Source organism: Hippopotamus amphibius, chromosome 16 (genome assembly GCF_030028045.1).
Source record: "Hippopotamus amphibius kiboko isolate mHipAmp2 chromosome 16, mHipAmp2.hap2, whole genome shotgun sequence".
In the NCBI taxonomy this organism is placed as follows: domain Eukaryota; kingdom Metazoa; phylum Chordata; class Mammalia; order Artiodactyla; family Hippopotamidae; genus Hippopotamus; species Hippopotamus amphibius.
The window spans coordinates 54,989,905-55,005,055 of NC_080201.1; the positions used below are offsets into that span (position 1 = coordinate 54,989,905).

The window sequence follows — 15,151 nt, forward strand, 5'->3', positions numbered from 1 at the left end:
CCCACTCAGGAAGTCCTATCGCCACTCACCAAAGCCACCCTATCCGGCTTTCCTTTGGGGATCAGACTTTGGACCCCATCTCTAAGGAACCCAGCGGCCAGAGCCCCCAGCCCCCGCCCCCTTTGGAGACACAGGTACCAGCAGTCCCCTCCCCGGTTCTCCAGGGTGCGCCCTCACCTCTCCCCGTCCCGCCCCCACCTCGGGCTGGGCGGGGCCGCGCCTTCCCCCGCCGCTCCCGTCCCTCCTCGGGCATCCGAGGGACCCATGGCTGCGGCGGCCCTGCGGGGACGGCAGTGGGGAGAATCCCGCGCGTTCGGCCAGGCGGTGAAGCTGCTGCAGCGCCTGGAAGAACAATGCGGAGACCCCCGGCTCGCCTCGAGTCCCCCCTCGCTGCCGGACCTGCTGCCCCGCACCGCGCAGCTGCTGCGGGAGGTGGCGCACGCCCGGCGGGCGGGCGGCGGAGACGACTCCGAGGGTCCCGGTGGTGCGGGGGACTTTCTCGCCGTCTATGTCGCTAACCTGGAGGCCAAGAGCAAGCAGGTGGCGGCACTGCTGCCACCCCGGGGCCGAAAGACTGCCAACGACGAGCTCTTCCGGGAGGGCTCCAGATTCAGGTGAGCCCAGGTCCTGCTCCCAGCTCCCTCCTCCCTCGGACCCAGGAGTCCTGGTCCCAAGCCCTTCTCCCTGAAGGAACCTGAAAAACTGGGCCACCTAGGTTTTTCCTTCCTTGGGCACCTAGGCCCTGAGCTCCCCATTTCCTCCTCTTTCTTGACTAAGAAACAGGCTGCTCTCCCAGAGGATTTAGACACACAGCCTGGAATGTGGGGACCCCAGGGAGCTTCCTGCAGGAGAATCACTGGAGCAAGTGCTCTTTAAGCCCCCATCACCGCCCCCCGCGGGGGACTCCCAGAGCCTGTCTTGAGTTCCTGAGGAAGGGCTAGCTCAGGACCTGGGCCTTGTCAGCAGGCTGCCAGCTCTGGTTCTGAATTCTGGGGAAAGGGTCGCTGAGTGACAGGAGCAGAGGTGTGAGGCCTAGAGCCCAGAACAAGGTTTGAAACAGCCGCTCTCAACCCCAACAGTTCCCCCCCACACCCCTTCCTTAGAGCAACTATTTTGTAGTGTCTCTTTAAATCCATCCGGAAGTGAAACACACGGGGTAAATAACCTACCTACTCTAAATTCTTTAAAAAATCCGCAATCAGTATAGTGCCCAAATTGTGTTATAAGGGAGAGATGAAAGGAATGTTCTTCATAATAAAAGGAATGTTCTTTATAATAAAATTGTCTATATTTCAAATGAAAATGCCAAGGCATAGTTATAATTATTCTGGAAAGCAGAATTAACTAGTCAAACACTTGCACCTGGAGGGAAAAATCACTGCTGCTGAATCAGACTTGCTTCATACATAAGAGTAATGAATTTCCGTAAAGTTCAGAATCTATTTTCAATGTGCAAAAAATGCTTATGTAGGGAATTCCCTGGCCGTCCAGTGGTTAGGACTCCAGGCTTTTATTGCCCAGGGCCTGGGTTCAGAGAACTAAGATTGCAAGCCGTGGGGTGTGGCAAAAAAAAAAAAGCTTAAAATGCTTATGTAAAACAGAATTGGGTTCTAAGTTCAGATCATTATAAACAAGTTTTCGACCTTCAGGAATGTCTGATGGGACATTGGAAAATTGAGTGGGCAGTGGGTAAATCTTACTGGAGGGGATTGTCCCCCACAACCCAGTCTCAAGTAAATTTCTAGAAGCTCCTTATAAGGGAGGTGTAAGTCCACTGAGAACCACTGTGCTAGATTCAGTAGGTTCAAGAAATGAGGAAGCTTAGGGGCTCAGTGAGTATCTCAGCAGATTTTCTTTTATTTATTTGTTTATTTAGGCTGCATTGGGTCTCTGTTGCCGTGCACAGGCTTTCTCTAGTTGTGATGAGCAGAGGCTATTCTTCCTTGCGGTGCATGGGCTCCTCATTATGGTGGCTTCTCTTGTTGCAGAGCACAGGCTCCAAGCGTGTGGGCTCAGTAGTTGTGGCTTGCAGGCTTAGCTGCTCTGTGGCATGTGGGATCTTCCTGGACCAGGGCTCGAACCCATATCCCCTGCATTGGTAGGCAGATTCTTAACCACTGCACCACCAGGGAAGTCCTCAGTAGATTTTCTAGAGTCGTGGGGTCCTAGCAATTCTTTGATGGAGATTCTAGACCAGGATTTTCCACTAAAATCTAACACAAACCACGGATGTAGTTTTTCACTTTCCAGTAGATATATTACAAAAAGTTTTTTTAGACAGGTGAAATAAATTTTAGTAACATTTTCTTTAACTCACTGTATCCAAAATATTATCTCAACTTATAATCATTGTAAGGTGACGATTAATGAGATAGTTCACATTCTTTTTTTTTTTTCCTTTTTCTCTGAGTTTCAGAGATTTGGTATGCATTTCACATTTAGAGCACATCTCAACTTAAACCAGTTTCATGTGAAGAGTGACCACGTTATAGACTCTGGGAAGGGAGGCTGCTTAGAAAAACTGTCAAGGATGGCCCTATAAAAGGCATGAGGAATCCTACAGACCTGGAGGCTATTAGTATAAAATAATAAGAACAGTAACAGTAATTAACATGGCCTGAGTGCCGACTGTATACCAGGTTGTGCTTGGCATTTTATGTGCTCTTAAGACAAGTAAGAACCCTCATCACTCCCCCTATGAGACAGGGGCTGTACTTATCCTATGTTTACGCCCATTTCACAGTTGAGGAAACTGAGGCTTGGAGGGGGAAGAAAGGAACTTGCCAAAAATCACACGGCTAAGTGTCAAAGTTACTCTCTGCTGCTCAGGGAGGCAGCCAGCAGGAGGAAGCACAGGAGTCCGCACCCAGGGCTGCTGAAACCAACAGGGAGTCTCTGAGCTGAGACCACACTAAATGGCCCCAGCCCTAGTGGTCCCCACGTCCAACTAGGCAAGGCTTCAGGCAGAGGCTGGGATTCGTTTACTGGAGGATGCCTTAGATATTAGGTGGTACTTCCCTTTCCTTCACAGATGGGGATGCTGAGGTTCTGGGTGGGGAGGCGTCAGGACTGCAACAGGCGGTCTTGGAATTGACTTTTATCCGCACTGACACTTTAGACCGAGGCTGGGGGCCTCGTCCCCGTGGGTGTTCCCCACAGAGGGTGGAGGTGTCAGTGAGGGCCCCAAGGTCAAGTCCAGGTCCTCAGTGCCCATCCCCACAGGCGACAGCTGGCCAAGCTGGCCCTCATCTTCAGCCACATGCACGCGGAGCTGAGCGCGCTCTTCCCCAGGGGCAAATACTGTGGACACACATACCAGCTCACCAAGGTCCCGGCCCACACTTTCTGGAGAGCGCACTGCGGAGCCCGGTGAGTGAGTACCCTCCCCTGGGACCCCTCAGAGGCTGGAGCCTCATCCTGCCCCTGACCAGGGACCCAGGAGTCCAGGCCCCCAGCCCCTTCCTCCCTCACACCCAGGATCCAGGCCCCCAGCCCCTCCTCCCTCACACCCAGGAGTCCAGACCCCTAGTTGCCTCCTTCCCAGAAGTGCTCCGATCCTAGGCTCCCTGAGGCTTCATCTGCATCCCCCACCCCCCTGCACCTAGGTGTGTGCTGCCCTGGGCTGAGTTTGAGGCGCTCTTGTGCATCTGCCACCCCGTGGAGCCAGGCTCCACGGCCCTGGCCTTGCGCTCCACCATCGACCTCACCTGCAGCGGCCACGTGTCCATCTTCGAGTTTGACATCTTCACGAGGCTCTTCCAGGTCAGGGAAGGCCAAGGCCTAAGACCAGACTCCTGGGTCTGGGGTGGGGGTGGGGGGCGTTGGGGGCTGGATTCCTGGGTCCTGGAGGAGGAAGGCTCTGGAATCTTCTGTGTCAAAGATATTCCTGAGGCCCACCATGGGTGTCAGCGAGGTGGCTGGGTTCTTGGACCCTGGGAGGCACTAGGGGTGCGGGCCGCTTCCTCAGCCCCTCCCTGACCCCAGCACTGCCCCACCTTAGCCCTGGCCAACACTCCTCAACAACTGGAAGCTCCTGGCAGTCAACCACCCGGGCTACATGGCCTTCCTCACTTACGATGAGGTCCGAGCGCGTCTGCAGACCTTCAGAGACAAGCCAGGCAGGTAAAAGGGCCAGGCCTCAGGAGGAGGCAGCTTCTGGGGGTGCAGGGGTCTGGGTCCTGGGCTGGGGTGTCTGGATGGCCCAGACATCCTTCAGAAAGTAAGAACCAAAGGGCCGAGGTACGTGGGGCCCCAGAGAGTCAAGAACTTGGAGGTAGGATGCTGAGTGCCCCTGCAACCTAGGTTCCCCGCTAGGAACCACCTAGACCTCCCCACAATCTAGCAGTTAAAGGGACAATACCTGGTCTGGCAAGAGGGCCTGAAGACCCTGCCCCAGGATAAGATCTGTTTCTGATAGGTTAGAGCCCATGCAGTACCATCTGTTAAGTATTTTAAATATGATCTCCCACCTGCTGGGAAGCCAGACACCTGAGTCCTTAAAGAATTTCAAGCCAGGAGTTTTGAGCTGTTGGACCCCACTACAAGGCTAAAAATTGAGGGATTAGCTACCCTGGAACACCAAGAGGTTAAGGGAATAGGATGTCAGATTCCTAAGTCTTTGTAGGGCTGAGGTGCAGGACCCCCAAGATGATATGTATTAGTACTCTTCCAGTTACACTTCACACTGGTGTAAAGGGAAAGAAAAAGGAATGATTTAATGCCCATAACTGAAAAGACCAGGTGCGAGTTTCAGGTATAGCTGGATCCATGTGCTCAAGTGCTATTGTCAGAAATCGGTTCCTGTTCTTCCTCTGCTTTCCTCTGTGTTAGCCTCATTCTCAGACATAGTCTTTTCTCATGGTAGCAAATGGTTTCTAGAAGCCCCAGTTGTACACTCTACCAGCTTAGCAATCCCTATAGAAATGGAATGCCTTGCTCCTAATACTTCCTGCAAAAGTCCCAGGGTTGACTCCCATCACTACGGTTGGGGTCCTGAAATGCACTGGTTGGCCAAGCCAGAATCAGCCTTGTCTCAACCCCAGTGAAGGTGAAGGAGGAGCCAAGCAGGTAAAAAAGCAGATATCGTGTATAGTAGCAGACAGGGATCGGATCTAGCGTCTCATTGCCTAAAAAGTGGGAAGCTGGGTTATAAGGAAGTAAGGATTTAAACATCTGGATCCCCAACAGGGTGAGGGGCTTGGAGGTTCCAGGAGGGACAGCAGTGACCACTCCCTCACCCCATCCCTTCCTACCTCTTCCTCCAGCTACATCTTCCGGCCCAGCTGCACTCGCCTGGGGCAGTGGGCCATTGGATACGTGAGCTCAGACGGCAGCATCCTGCAGACCATCCCTCTCAACAAACCCCTGTTCCAGGCGCTCCTGGAAGGACAACAGGAAGGCTTGTGAGTCACCATTCTAGCAGGGGCAGGGTGTCAGCAGAACGCACTTTGAAATGACATGCATATTGAGCAGTGCCCAAGATCACCAGGGCGGAGGGCACAGGGTTCACAGAGCAGACAACATACATTTGCAATACTACAGTGTTCCAGCAGGTGGCAGACAAGGGTCCAGAGGAAAGGGTCCAGACAAGGGTCCAGAGAGAGGAGTTCAGAGGAAACACTGCAGACAGTGTTCCAGCAGGTGGCAGACAAGGGCCCAGAGGGTTCTAGTTCCCACAAAGCTGCCGTGTTGGGCTAGTAGCAGCTCTCGGAGGAGTGTGTGAGAGTTGGGCACAACCCCCAGTGGGCCCCCTTCCTTGGACTTGCACTCACGGGTTTTTGCTTCTAGATATCCATATCCTATTCTAGAATCTAGACTGTTAGAGCAGAAAGAGAACTGGGAAAATGGTTAGACTGGGGTCTTCAATCTGTCATATTGGCTGCCCCAGGACCCCTCTTTCAGAATCTGCTTTGGGTAGGATGGGAAGGGAAAAATGGTAGGTGAGTTTCCTGAGTCTCACCCTGGACATTTAACTAGAACCTGCTTAGCTAGCGGTCATGTCTATATGATACACTATGAGATAGATGATGGATGGATGGATAGATAGATGTAGATAGATAGATAGATAGATAGATAGATAGATAGATAGATAGATAGATAGATAGATAGAATGGATGGATAGATAGATTAGATAGGTATGTAGCTAGGTAGGTAGGTAGATAAATTGGATGGATGGATGGATGGATGGATGGATAGACAGAGAGAGAGAGGGAGGGATAGATATGCAGTTGATTCTCATTATTTCTCATTATTTGTGATAGTTCTGTTCTACAAAATCACAGCCAACACTGAATTAGTGAATCCTGAGCCAGTGCTCCTAGGGGATATAGAGCTGTAGGTTCCTGCAAGATTCTGGCCACATTTTTGTCAACCAGTCACTAAATAATAACCTTTATGTGTATTTCTGTTTAAAGACACCTGATTTAATACATTGATATATCATTATTTTATTTTTAAAATTTTTTTTAAATTTAATTTATTTTTTTGTTTATCAGCTTTGTTAGGTCTTCGTTACTGCAAGCAGGCTTTCTCTAGTTGAGGCAAGCCGGGGCTACTCTTCGTTGCGGTGCGCAGGCTTCTCAGTACAGTGGCTTCTCTTGTTGGAAAGCAAGGGCTCTAGGCACGAGGGCTTCAGTAGTTGCAACACATGGGCTCATTAGTTGTGGCTCACGGGCTCTAGAGCACAGGCTCAGTAGCTGTGGTGCATGGGCTTAGTTGCTCCGCAGCATGTGGGATCTTCCCGGACCAGGGATCGAACCCGTGTCCCCTGCATTGGCAGGCAGATTCTTAACCACTGTGCTACCAGGGAAGCCCCATTGATATATCATTGATACATTCACACAGAACTCATGGCTAACAGCACGGTAATTCGCACCTGAACAAAGCTCATCTCCCACACATATTTCCTCCATAAGGCACATCACAGCCTTCCTGCGCTTAGGACACTAGACAGCACTTCAGCACTCTGCTTGGAGGGCATTTAAACCTGCCAAGTCACCAAGAAAAAGTATTAAAATGCGGAAAACAGGGCACCAAATAGACTATAAAAAGGACATGTTTACAGTGTGAAAGCTGAAAGGAAAAGGCCAAATGCTGCCTTGTTCATCCTCAGCTGGGTGTGGGCCTGGCTGTGAATGACTGTGAAAGTGCCGGGAGGAGAACTGATTTTGAGGTTCCAAATACATTTTAGCAAGTAGGCAAGTCTATAAATACAGAGTCCGCGAGTAATGAAAATCTCTCGTCTCTGTGTGTGTGTGTGTGCATGCGTGTGTGTATATACACACATATATACATACACGTGCATATACTATCACATTACTATTTGACAACCGAGGACACTGAGGCACAGAGAGACAAAGACACTTGCCCAGGTCACACAGCTCCTGAGCTTATGAGCTGGGATTTGAAGTCAGGCAACCAGCTCAGAATCTGGGCCCTGATGCACTGTAAGATACTGAGTTCCAGGTCAGATTTCAGTGGAGGAGTCCAGAGTTAAAATAAGTGTGAACACCATCCATCTGGTTTACCACCCCCCCCACACACAATTTTAGAAATGGAAATATCAAGGGGGGAGGGGACACCAAGCTCTTTCTACCACATAGTGAGACAGTTTTCTGGGTCTAACATTGATCCCAGCAGTTCTCCTCTCACTGGGTATTCATGTGTGGGGGCGAGTCCTGCTTGTTTTCTGAGCACTGTCTTACTTAATCCTCACCACCCATCTTTGCCCTAGGCACAATTATGTCCATTTTACAGAAGAGAAAACTGAAGCCAGAGAGGTAGCGTTGCCCAGCCCAAGTCACACAGTGTGTTTGTGGGAAGCCACACTGAGGCCCAGGCTGGGGCACCTGCGCTGCTCTACCTGGCTGGCCAGGCAGACCACAGGCCTTGGGGGGGCCTATGGCCACGAGTTGATCTGGGGGTGCAGTTACAACCTGAACAGGAGACCCAGGGTGTGCAGAGCCTTCTTCTGGACTGACCTGGAGCCGGGTGCTCAGACCTGGCCCACAGCCCTGGTCCTGCATCCCTTCAGGCCTCACCGTGTGGCCTTGGGCATCGCCTTTCCTACACTGAGCCCCGGTCACCCTCTGTGAAGTGAGAATAGTGTAGTTGGACTAGGAGGTCCTTCCAGCCCTGTGTGCCTAAGACTCTAGGATCTGGTCACTCCCACGATCCGTGACTAAGATGCTATTACTCTGGGGCCTGAAGACTCTAAGACAGGTGAAGTTCTGGGAGGGCTGGGCCTGAAGTTTGCTGTTTCCTGGTTCTCATCCAGGGGTTTGCAGAGTTGGAGTTACTTAGTGTCTCCTTCTATGGGGCTATGAGAGGACACAGCCCTGCCTGAGGGGCCTGAGGGGACACAGCTTGCCCTAGAAAAATCCCAATTTCAGGAGAAGGGAGGGAAAATAGCCCCAGGCCAGCCATGTATTTGAGGCAGATGCTTCCGGGTGGGGTGCAGGTTCTGGAGGGCCCCTCGGTACCCGTCTCCTCCCCTCCCCCAGCTACCTCTACCCAGATGGGAAGAACCACAACCCGGACCTGACCGCACTCTGCCAGACGGAACCCCATCAGCGCATCCACGTGTCAGAGGTGAGGCCCAGGCCCAGGTCCCACCCCAGCTCACCACCCCCCCATCCTCCGCACTGTGGCTCAGAGGTCCTCTCCCATGAGTCAGGCCCATGAGTCTGGGGTTTTGTGCTGAGTTGGTGGCCACGTGACCTGGGGTAAATCGCTCGGCCTTTCTGAGCCTCTCTGTTCCTCCTTTGGAAAACACAGCTCCTCCTGCCTCTCACCCAGGGGTTTTCATGGCAAGGAAACCAGGAAATGATACCGCTGAGATCATCAGAGCAGCTAATGCACTTTGCGCGCTCACCAGAGGTAGCCCCTGTGTCAGCTTTTAGTCTTCCAGCCATCCCATGGGTGAGAGACAGGACAAACAAAATTTTGAGTATAAGTGTATCCCGTGCACTATTCGGGACACACTTAGACGTCAAAATGTAGTCATTGTTTATCTGAAAATCAAATGTAAGAGGGTACCCCACATGTTTATTGGCTGAATCTGGCAACCCTGAGCATAGACCACCCCCAGAGAACAAGTCTCATAACAAAAGCACATGCAGGAGGCAGCAGGACCGTTGGCCTTGAACTTGGGAGAGGGTTCAGGGCTGGTGCCGAGGTTTGGGACTTACTTCCTGTGGCCCGACTTGCATCCCGGTGGCTGACATCACCGCCCTGTCTCGCCTGCCAGGAGCAGCTGCAGCTCTATTGGGCCATGGACTCCACGTTTGAGCTCTGCAAGATCTGCGCTGAGAGAAACAAGGATGTGAAGATCGAGCCGTGCGGGCACCTGCTCTGCAGCTGCTGCCTGGCTGCCTGGCAGGTGGGTCTGACCCTGCCCTGCCTTCCTGCCTGGTCCCCACCCCACTACAGCAGAAGCCCCCAGAGGGTCGTCCGCGTGCCTCAACGATCACATGGGAAAAGCGAGGCCCAGGGAGAGCAGAGACTTCCGTTGTCTCTGCCTCTGTCTTTTTCACTCTGCCTCTGTCACCTCTGCTTCTCATTCTCCAGTTACGTTATTAGTGGAAGATGCTGCGTTGGCCCCGGTGTGGGAGCGGGGGTGTCTATGGGACTGGCCACAATAAAGACGCCCAGGCAATCCTAGCCCGTAGCAGTCCCTCGCTGGCTGAGCTGGGACCAGTGGCTTTACCTCTCTGAGCCTTAGCTGCCTTCTCAGGGGAATGGGGCTGACGGTAGTAACCTTCCAAGGGAGCGTCCAGGCCTCTGGGTAAAGGGGGCCCCTGTGGAGTGTAGGTGCCCGACGCTAAGCTTTTCCACTGTGATGGAAGTGTCGGACCTTAAGCTTTTGAATGCCGAGCGTATCATAACAAAGACATCGATCTCCCGGACACAGCAACCAGCAAAACGACTAGATAGGGAACCGGCCAGCCCGACCCTTGACGTTTCCCTTTAGAAAGCCCTAGGTAACCGAGCACTGGAGTGGTCCTGCTTCTCGCTGATTCTTGCTCTTCTGCTTTAAATTTGCCAATAAAGAATGAACCCCGAAGGGGCTTCCCTGGCGGTCCAGTGGTTAAGACTTCACCTTCCAATGCAGGGGGTACAGATGCGACTCTTAGTCGGGGGGCTAAGATCCCACATGCCTCCCGGACCAAAAACCCAAAACATATAACAGAAGCAATAGGGTAACCAATTTAATAAAGACTTTACAAACAGTCCACATTAAAATAAAAAAGAAGAAGAAGGAACCCTGGAAACCCTAGGCACCCCACTGAGCCCCTAATAAAGACAGATCTGCCTTCCTCCACCCTCCCCCTCTTCCTTCTGTATACCTGCAACTTCCCTTACCCTCCAGGACCTGTGAGTAATAAATCTTGTTCTTCAAAGTTCCCTAATGGTTGATGCTGAGATGCGCCCTGCAGTCATAATAAGAGCCAAAGGGCTGGACTTCCTAGGTGGCGCAGTGGGTACAAATCTGCCCGCCAATGCAGGGGACACAGGTTCGAGCCCCGACCCAGGAAGATACCACATGCCGCGGAGCAACTAAGCCCGTGCGCCACAACTATTGAGCCTGTGCTCTAGAGCCCGTGAGCCACAACTACTGAGCCCGTGTGCTGCAACGACGGAAGCCCACACGCCTAGAGCCCGTGCTCTGCAACAAGAAAGGCCACCACAATGAGGAGCCTGTGCACCACAACGAAGAGTAGCCCCCCTCGCTGCAACTAGAGAAAGACCGTGTGCAGCAACGAAGACCCAACACAGCCAATTAAATAAATTAATTAATTAATTAATTAAAAAAAAAAAAAGAACCAAAGGGCTGGTCCAGCTATTACATTGGCCCCAGTGGTGGTGGCAGGGCGGTGTCTGCGGGGCCCCCCGCAGTGAACATACATGGTTCAAGGTGAGTGTTTCAGCATCCCTAGCCCATAGCATCACTGCCGCGAGGCTGAGACCCACACGGTACCCTGGCTCCCCAGGGCTCCTCCGGACCTCGGGCTCTGGCCCAGCCCCTCCTTCCCACCCTGCGTCTCTCTCTCCATCTTTCTCTCTTCATAATTCCTCCTCTTTCTCTCCATTTCCCTCCCTCTGTCTGTCCTCCCCATGTCACTCTACTGGGGATAAAGGCCCCTGTCGTCCCAGGGGATGTGATGAGAAACAGGGAAACCCTGACCCTTTCCCTTCCCACCTCCCCCAGCACTCAGACAGCCACACCTGCCCCTTCTGCCGCTGCGAGATCAAGGGCCAAGGGACTGTGAGTATCCATCAGTTCCAAGCTAGCACCACTGCTGAGGTCTCAGAGGACAGCACTGATGAGGAAGAGGAGCTGGAGCAGGTGAGCAGGGCCAGGCAGGAGCTGGTACTGGAATCTCTAGGGTCTGAGGGAGGAGGGGCTGGGGGCCTGGACTCTGGGTCTGAGGGAGGAGGGGCTGGGTCCTGGATCCAGGGTCTGAGGGAGGAGGGGGCTGGTGACAGGATTCTGGGGTCCCAGGGGCATAGACTTTTGCCTCCCCTAGGGTCTGGGGCTATGGCTTTCTCTAGTATAAACCTCTTGAGGGTAGGACTTTGTCTCATTGTCCATTCTACCTCTAAAGCCTCCAGACAGGGGGACATGTAGATGAGAAGAAAATGTCAGCTCACAACCTTCTCCCCACGCTCTGTCTCCCTTAGGTGGACCCCTCAGCTCCTCCCTTGCCCCCTCGGCTGTATCTGCCCCCTGAGAGTCCCAGGAGCAAACGCCAGCTGAAGGTGGTGAGTTAGGCACTTGTCTGAGGAGGGCAGCTCGGGTCCCATTCATCCCTAGGGTACCTGGTCTGGCCAGGTGCTCAGGGGTGCAAGCCAGGCACTCATTCTTTGCACCCATTTACAAGGTGCCATCTGGCATCCTCACCTCTATGGCCTCTTCTCTTCTCTCCCTTAGTCATCCCCCATCGCTGGCTTTCTGGCTTTCCTTCCAGCATCCCAGGCGTGCCCTACCCCAGGGCCCTTGCACGAGCTGTTCCCTCTGCCTAGATCTCTTTTCCCCAGGCTCACTTTCTCATCCCCTCCTCAGGGAGGCCTTCCCTGACCACCCTATTGAAAATAGCACCCCTGTCCCTCCAAGCCCCTGCCCGGCTGCATTCTCTCAGTCCTTTCCGCTGGCTGGCAGAGTGTATGGTCCATTGTTTTCTGTCTCCATCAGCAAGTTGTCACCTTCCTGAAGGTTAGGACTTTGCCTTATTCTCTGTTATATGAACTGTGCCTGACACACAGTAGGTGCTCAACAAACAGGCGTTTAATGAATCCATGGAATGAATCTTCCCAACAGCGCTGTGAAGTCGAAAATGTTCCCCTCCTCATTTTCCAGAAGCAAAAAGCTCAGAGAGGTGACTGCATCTGCCCAAACACACAGCTTGAAAGAGGAGAAACCTTAAAAATCCCCCACATCATCTGCTTATTTTCTAAGCGAGCCCCCGCCTTGCTTTTTTTTCTCCCCCCACCCCCTACCATAGGATTTTCTGAGCCCCTGGCTTCCTGGGGCGGCAGGGGTAGGGGGGCGAGTAGGGGGAGGTCTCTGTTAGCATCTCAGGCTGAGTACACACCAGAGCCAATCAATACTGGGCAGTCTTCAAACAAACAGCTCAGGAAGTCCAGGAACATTATTCGACCACAGCAAACAAGAGAGCCAGCCAGGGAGGGGGGGCGGGCGGTGACACCGGCCAGGGAAGCTAAAAACAGATCCCGACCTGTAGCCAAAAACAAATGGAAACATTCAGAGGCACTCAGCCGGCTCCCTAAGGACAAAGAAGGGGGACAGAGGCTGACAGGCACCTCTGGCCAGACGGTCGCACCTTTGCCAAGGCTGCGCCCTCCGCCTGGAGGGCCCTTTTCTCTTCTCCCCAAACCCTTCCTGATTCAAATTCCAGTCAACTCCTCTTCCTTTGTTGTTCAAAACATGCTGCAGAAGAGAGCCCCGGGTGTGCTACTTCCCAGCAAGCTGGCTGTTACGATGAGAATAATGTGTGTGTGTGTGTGACACCTGCTATATGCCTGGCGTGCTTTTTAATGCAGTTATTTAGCTGCATGACAACCTGATAAGGTAGATGCTATTATGATCCCTATTATACAGAGGGGTACACTGAGGCTCCAAGATTTGAAGGTCACCCAGCTCAAAGGTGAGAGAGTCAGGCCTGGAATCCAGGCCCCTGGCTCCAGACTCCAGAGTCCATCCTTGATTTCCTTGTCTGTGAAATGGGCGTGACGCAAGTCCCTGCCATGTGGGGCTGCTGTGGGCACTGGGTGAATCCCCCAGCTAGATAGGCTCCCACACAATGCTGTTCTCCAGCAGAGAAAGCCCCCTCTAGGGGTTGACATCGTCATTCAAAGGAACCCAGGCACCTGGCTATGGCCGCCAGTGAACCTCTCCTATCCTCAGTGTCTCCATGTGGAGAATGGGGACAAGCATGGCACGGGCCCCACGGGTTGTGATGAAGTCAGCAAGACTGGGCATTTGTAACCTGAATCAAATCCCCTCCCTCACCTCTCTTAAGTCCCCAAGACCCCAGGACTCCAAGAATTAAAGCCAAGGTCCTCTCCATCTGCCCATAAGGCCTGGGGATCTGACCCCCTCCCCACTGCTCTGACCTCCTACCACCCCCTCAACTCCTTTCCAGCAATAATGGACCCCTTGCTGTTCTTCTAACAAGCCAGCAAGCCCACCACCTACCGCAGTGCTTCTGCCCACATCCTTCTTGCACTCAGGCTTCTGCTCAAATTTCCCCTCTTCCCAGAGGCCTTCTCCAGGCACCGTCATGTCTGATCACCCCCCCCCCGCCCCAACTCTCCCCCTCCACTATTTCAGTTCTCTGAAGGATACCTAACACTCCAAGATATTTTCCATGTTCATGCACTGATGACTCACGTTAAGCCTCTTGCTTAGTAGACTGTCGGCTCTGTGAGAATAGAGATTTTTGTCTGTCTGGTTCCTGGCTGTCTCTTCAGAGCCCAGAACAGTGCCTGACACATGCTAGCTGCTCAGGAAATTTCTGGGATGGATGAATGAATGAATGAATGAATGAGTAGGTGGATGGATAGATGGATGGATGGATAGATGAATGGGTGGGTGGATGGATGGATGGCTGGATGGATGGATGGACGGACGGACGGACGGACGGATGGATGGATGGATGGATGGACGGACGGATGGATGGATGGATGGATGAACGGACGGATGGACGAACAAAACTTTTTTCTACTCAAGCCAGAGGTTTTCGGGGAAAATATCGGCATGGAGTAGGGACAAGACCCTGCCACACTGTCCCCCCACCCCTACCCCGCCATCACTGTGTTACCCCTGTCTGGGCCTGTGAGATGAAGCACAGCTGCAGCTCAGCTGTGAAATTTCTTAATCTCCTTCCCTCCAGGTACCTCTGGCCCTCCCCAGACTTGCAGCCCCTTTTACCTTGCCAAGATTTTGGACTGAGGCCTCAGCCCCGTGGGAAACCACCTCCAGCCCCCAGGCCCGGGAGGGAGCCAGAGAGTAAGTGGAGAGGGCATCTGGGGTCCAGGACTCCTGGGTCTGAGGGAAGAGGGGGTGGGGGCAGAAGGGAAACACTGGTCCTAGGAAATCAACCCCGCCCCTTTAAATTCTTCCTATTGCAGAAACCCCTAAAGGGAAAGTCTCTCCCTCCATCTGCCCCTGAGGGACCCACGAAGGCCTGGATGCCAGGTGAGGCCCCCTCCCTACCCCGATACCCTCCCTCAGCCTGACCCTGTCTGCCCCACCCCACCTGGATGTGACACCATCTAAACCACCTCTCTTTCCGCCTCACAGGGCACCAAGATGTGCTGTGAAAGGGAGTCCCAGGGGCTGGAAGGGGTTTGTGACACGGAAATAAACTGCCAAGCCAGGTCTGGTCCTCTGGTTTGTGGAGGAGTACAGCAACCACCAGGGGGCAGCCTGGCGTCGGGGACGGTGGTTCCCCCAAGGCCTGATCCCCACCTGCTGAACCCTAGTGTCTGGGGTTCCAAGAGCCAAGAGTGGGGAACCCAGCTCTTGGTATCCAGGAGTCTAGACCCCCAGGCCCCTCCCCTCTCACACCCAGGAGCCCCGCCCTCAGGACTTAGGGGTCCTGAGTCCCAGGTCCTCAGAGAATCAGGC

General features: G+C 53.2%; 1 protein-coding gene across 2 annotated transcripts; it reads left to right on the forward strand.

Moving 5' to 3' along the window:
- Nucleotides 1-207: 207 nt before the first annotated feature.
- On the forward strand, nt 208-14,902 carry CBLC (Cbl proto-oncogene C). Of its 2 annotated transcripts, XR_009049808.1 has the most exons (12): nt 208-614; nt 3,223-3,369; nt 3,606-3,762; nt 4,001-4,122; nt 5,265-5,402; nt 8,502-8,589; nt 9,248-9,379; nt 11,210-11,347; nt 11,683-11,763; nt 14,415-14,530; nt 14,653-14,719; nt 14,825-14,902. XR_009049808.1 is itself a non-coding variant. In XM_057713581.1 (11 exons), the coding sequence occupies exons 1-11, from the start codon at nt 265-267 to the stop codon at nt 14,660-14,662; spliced, it is 1,479 nt and encodes a 492-aa protein (XP_057569564.1). In that variant the 5' UTR covers nt 208-264; the 3' UTR covers nt 14,663-14,902. The 2 variants fall into 2 exon arrangements, 1 of the variants encoding a protein (XP_057569564.1); XM_057713581.1 differs by having other exon boundaries at nt 14,653-14,902.
- Nucleotides 14,903-15,151: the final 249 nt, after the last annotated feature.